This window comes from Phragmites australis, chromosome 3, assembly GCF_958298935.1.
Source record: "Phragmites australis chromosome 3, lpPhrAust1.1, whole genome shotgun sequence".
NCBI classification, from domain to species: Eukaryota; Viridiplantae; Streptophyta; class Magnoliopsida; order Poales; family Poaceae; genus Phragmites; species Phragmites australis.
Window position 1 is genome coordinate 12,126,478 of NC_084923.1, and position 3,610 is coordinate 12,130,087.

A 3,610-nucleotide genomic window follows, 5' to 3' on the forward strand; every position below is an offset into this window, starting at 1 on the left:
GAATAAACTCTATCTTCTTTCTCCCTTTATTTGCTGTACAGTTCAAAGGCACGTGGCCGGCTAATGGAGCAGATAAAGATGTCGAGGTGTAATCCATGTGGCCTATCGTATTGTCGCACAGTCAGGACGACACTGGAAAGGAAGCACCGAGGAAAGACCACAATGCAGCATAATAGAGTGAACAAGTTGCAACAGGCAGAAGAATGTGAAAACAGTGTAAAGATCAACTGAGATTATGCAATCGACTATAGCCACCCTCGGATGCCGCAATTGGTTCCAAACAAATAAAATTACATTACATATATGAGACCAAAAGGTTTGATCCAGAGACAGGGGAACAACAACTGATGCTGGACACAACCCCAAGGCTAGGAGTAAGATCACAACACAGAACAAAATTCACAGCAACTGTAAGGATGAACAAAGAATAGACTCAGTAAGTGGGGTAGTAATACCCAGTATTCCCGGTGTAAGCCATCGGCATGGGGTTTGTGTTGTATGCCACGGGCATCCCATAGGGCATGGCCGGGTTGGGAGCGAGACCATTGTTGTAAGCCCGATCAAGCTTGTTTAAGCTCGATTGCCCTTGCATGCCATCCCTCTGGTACTGCTGCCACATCATCTGTTCCTGCGTCAAGAATTGCTGCTTCTTCTCCAAGTCTGCCATCTGAACGTAGGAGGGTGGTGGAATGGTAAGAGACGCCGCGAATGGGTCACCACCAACAGTCTGCATCGAACCGTCTGGTGCAGGCAGAGCCAGCACCTGTGTTTTCTGGCCAGGAGCAGGTAGGGCGACGCTGCTGGCACTCCCAGTAGTCACCTGTGCATTGACGTGCTGGCGCACAGCACCCTGGTCATACATACCATTCAGCAGCAGTGGGTCCATACCGCCTGACATTGCGGGCTTCTGCTTGGACAAGTTGCTTGCTGTCTCCACAAGGGCGAGCTCCCAATCAGCCTTCCCAGGCTCAGCTGCAGGATTCTGCCACGCAGATGTCACCTCATTGCCACCATTCGAAGGGAAAGCTTCCCAGGAACCATTGCTTCCACCAGCTGCAGGTGGCCCCTGGAAGAGAGCCAGAGCAAGCCTGTTACCTTGCTCATCCGCACTAACAGTATCTCCTCTGAGATCCACCAAATCACCCTGTGGCTGTGGGGGTGGCTCTGGCTTCACCTCTTCCTCCACCTTCTCAGGTTCAGGCTCCTTATAATCCTCAGGTGCAGGAAGCGCCTTGATGCTGTTCATATCCGGCTCAGGTTCTTCCTTGACAGGCTCAGGCTCAGGCTCCCTGGGTGGGCTCTTGGGCCGCTTTGCACGGTCCCTCATAAATTCTTCCAATGTCTCCAGCAACTTATCAGTGACACGCTGCACCTCTGGGTATTCTGATGACCTCGCAACTCCAGTATCTTTACACCATGCATAGAAGGCACAGAGCTCATCAATCTGCTTAGCAGCACTAGCATATGCCTCAAAAGCCTTCACACAATCAGCATATTCCATGTCAAAGAACCTGTCCAGCAGCACAGCAAGCACTTCGCAGATATCGGCATAGAGCTGGAAGCTCTCCCTAACAATCTGATACAGCGCAACCAGCACCATCTTGCTGTGCTTTGCGCCACCAGTGGGACGGCAAGCAAGGAACCTGTCAAGCAGCTGCTGCAGGTGGTGCATACGGGCAAGTACCCGCTCCGGCTTCATATCCCTCACTGGGGTTGGCGGCCTCTTGTCATCAGAGTTGCCACCATTCCTCTCACGGTAATCGTCATATCCGCCATACCCGTTGCCTGGAGGTGACGAGTAGGACGGCGAACGGCGGCCGTATGGATCAGGCGAACCCCAGCGGTCACGTGGTGATGGACCGTTAGCACTGCTGCTGGCATTTGAGCCCTGCTTGCGCTCATGGAGGAAGAACTCAAGGCGCTGGTCGAGGTAGAGCGCATAGGTGCGGACAAAGGCCGAGTGATCCCATGACCCAGAGTGCGCCTCGTCACGGAAGTCGGAGAGGTTCAGCAAGCGGGTGCCGCGCCGCGTGGCGTGGAGGAGCTCGCGGTGGAAGGATGGGTCACCGTCGACCAGGAGGCGGTGCACGAGCATCAGCGACTTGAGCGCGACCACGTAGTCGCGGGTGCGGGAGAGCCTGCGGGAGCACCCGGCCACGGCGGCGGCGACGTGGGCGCGGGATCCGGAGGTGAGGTGGAGGATCTCGCGGATGTGGCGCTCCTCGGCCGGCTCGTCATCGTGGCTTGTAACCTTGACGATGAGCACGTCGAGCTCCGGCGCGATGTTGCTTGTGACCTTGGCGAGGCTGATGCTGGTCTGGTCCTTCACCGCCCCCAGCGCCTTCCGGATCGTGCTCGACGACATCTCCGCAGCCTCCCCTGCCTCCTCGTCACCGACCAACCACCACCAACCGGAGCTGAAGCTACCTCTTGTTCGATTTAGATCTGAACAGAACAAGCACAAGCACCTTACGATTGTATAAAATTTTCCGCCCCTGTTCGCTCACAGGAGCCGAGAAATGAGGAAAGCACTTTATCACGCGCAGATCCCTACAATTTCGCAGGTTTCTATTTGGAAACACATCAAGGAATCAACGGAGTTGGAGATCTGCGGAGCCGGGAATGAAAGCGAGATTTCATTTGCCGAATCTACCAAATATAGGCAATCACTGGATACCAGTAGATGCTTATCATCATCTAGAGCAGGTCCAGCAAAAGCAGCCGCGAAGCTAGCAACCGAACTATCCCCTGCTCATGGAAGCAACCACGGATCTAGCGGGTACGATTCAAACAAGCGATGTACCTCAGGTGTCGCAGCAGCAGCAGATCTGCGCGGGTCGAGATCTGGCCTTGCGGTGGCGGGCGCGCGGGGAGCACAGCTCAGATCCGGGGGCCTCCCGCCTCTCCCCCTCTCGCTCTAGCTCCGCCGGCGGGAGAGTTGACCCCGCTCTTGGCTGCTCTGGAGGCAGAGGACGAAGAGGTCCACGGCGACGATACGGGAGGAGACGGGGAAGGGAGGCAAGCGAGGAGAGGAGAGGACCGGAGCAATGCGAAGGAAATGGCGTGTGGTGGAGGACTGGTGGGGCGCTTGTGTGTGCGCTCTCGGTCGGAAGCAAATTCAGGTCGTGTCCAGAAAGATATGACTGAGATATTATTGATGTTATTAGTAGATCACAGAAGAGAGAATTTTTTTATAAGACTAGATGGTATAAAATTTGCGTCCCTTTCGCTCGGAACTCGGGGTCGGGCCGTCGGTGTCGGGCGTTTCGTGCTTTGCTGTTTTCAGATTTTTATTATGTTTTTTGGCGCCCGGAAGGGAAGGCAAAGCACGGTTCGCGTGGCTTCCTTTCCTCTCGACCCCGCCTGCGCGCGATCACCGACGCGCGACTCGGTGCGGCGACTACCACCCGTACGCCGCGCTTGATTTGCCAGGCTTTCCCCGAGCCGACGAGAGGAAGTCCGGAATGGGGCGTGACAGCACCGCGGGGGTGGACGGGCTGTGGCTGGATTGTCTGGTCCAGCTCCTCCGTCGCCGCAATGATCTTACAACAGTAGCATGCTAGAAGTCCACCGCTGTTATTACTCACTGCAGAGTACCAGCCGACAGAAA

The 3,610-nt window shown here is 55.5% G+C and overlaps 1 protein-coding gene across 1 annotated transcript; it reads right to left on the bottom strand.

Annotated features, from left to right (window-relative positions):
- Positions 1-206: 206 nt before the first annotated feature.
- Positions 207-3,218, bottom strand: LOC133912179 (putative clathrin assembly protein At2g25430). Its single transcript, XM_062354788.1, has 2 exons — positions 2,804-3,218; positions 207-2,445 (listed from the first exon to the last, which is right to left on the bottom strand). Exon 2 carries the CDS (start codon positions 2,363-2,365, stop codon positions 434-436), a length of 1,932 nt encoding a protein of 643 aa, XP_062210772.1. The 5' UTR covers positions 2,366-2,445; positions 2,804-3,218; the 3' UTR covers positions 207-433.
- Positions 3,219-3,610: the final 392 nt, after the last annotated feature.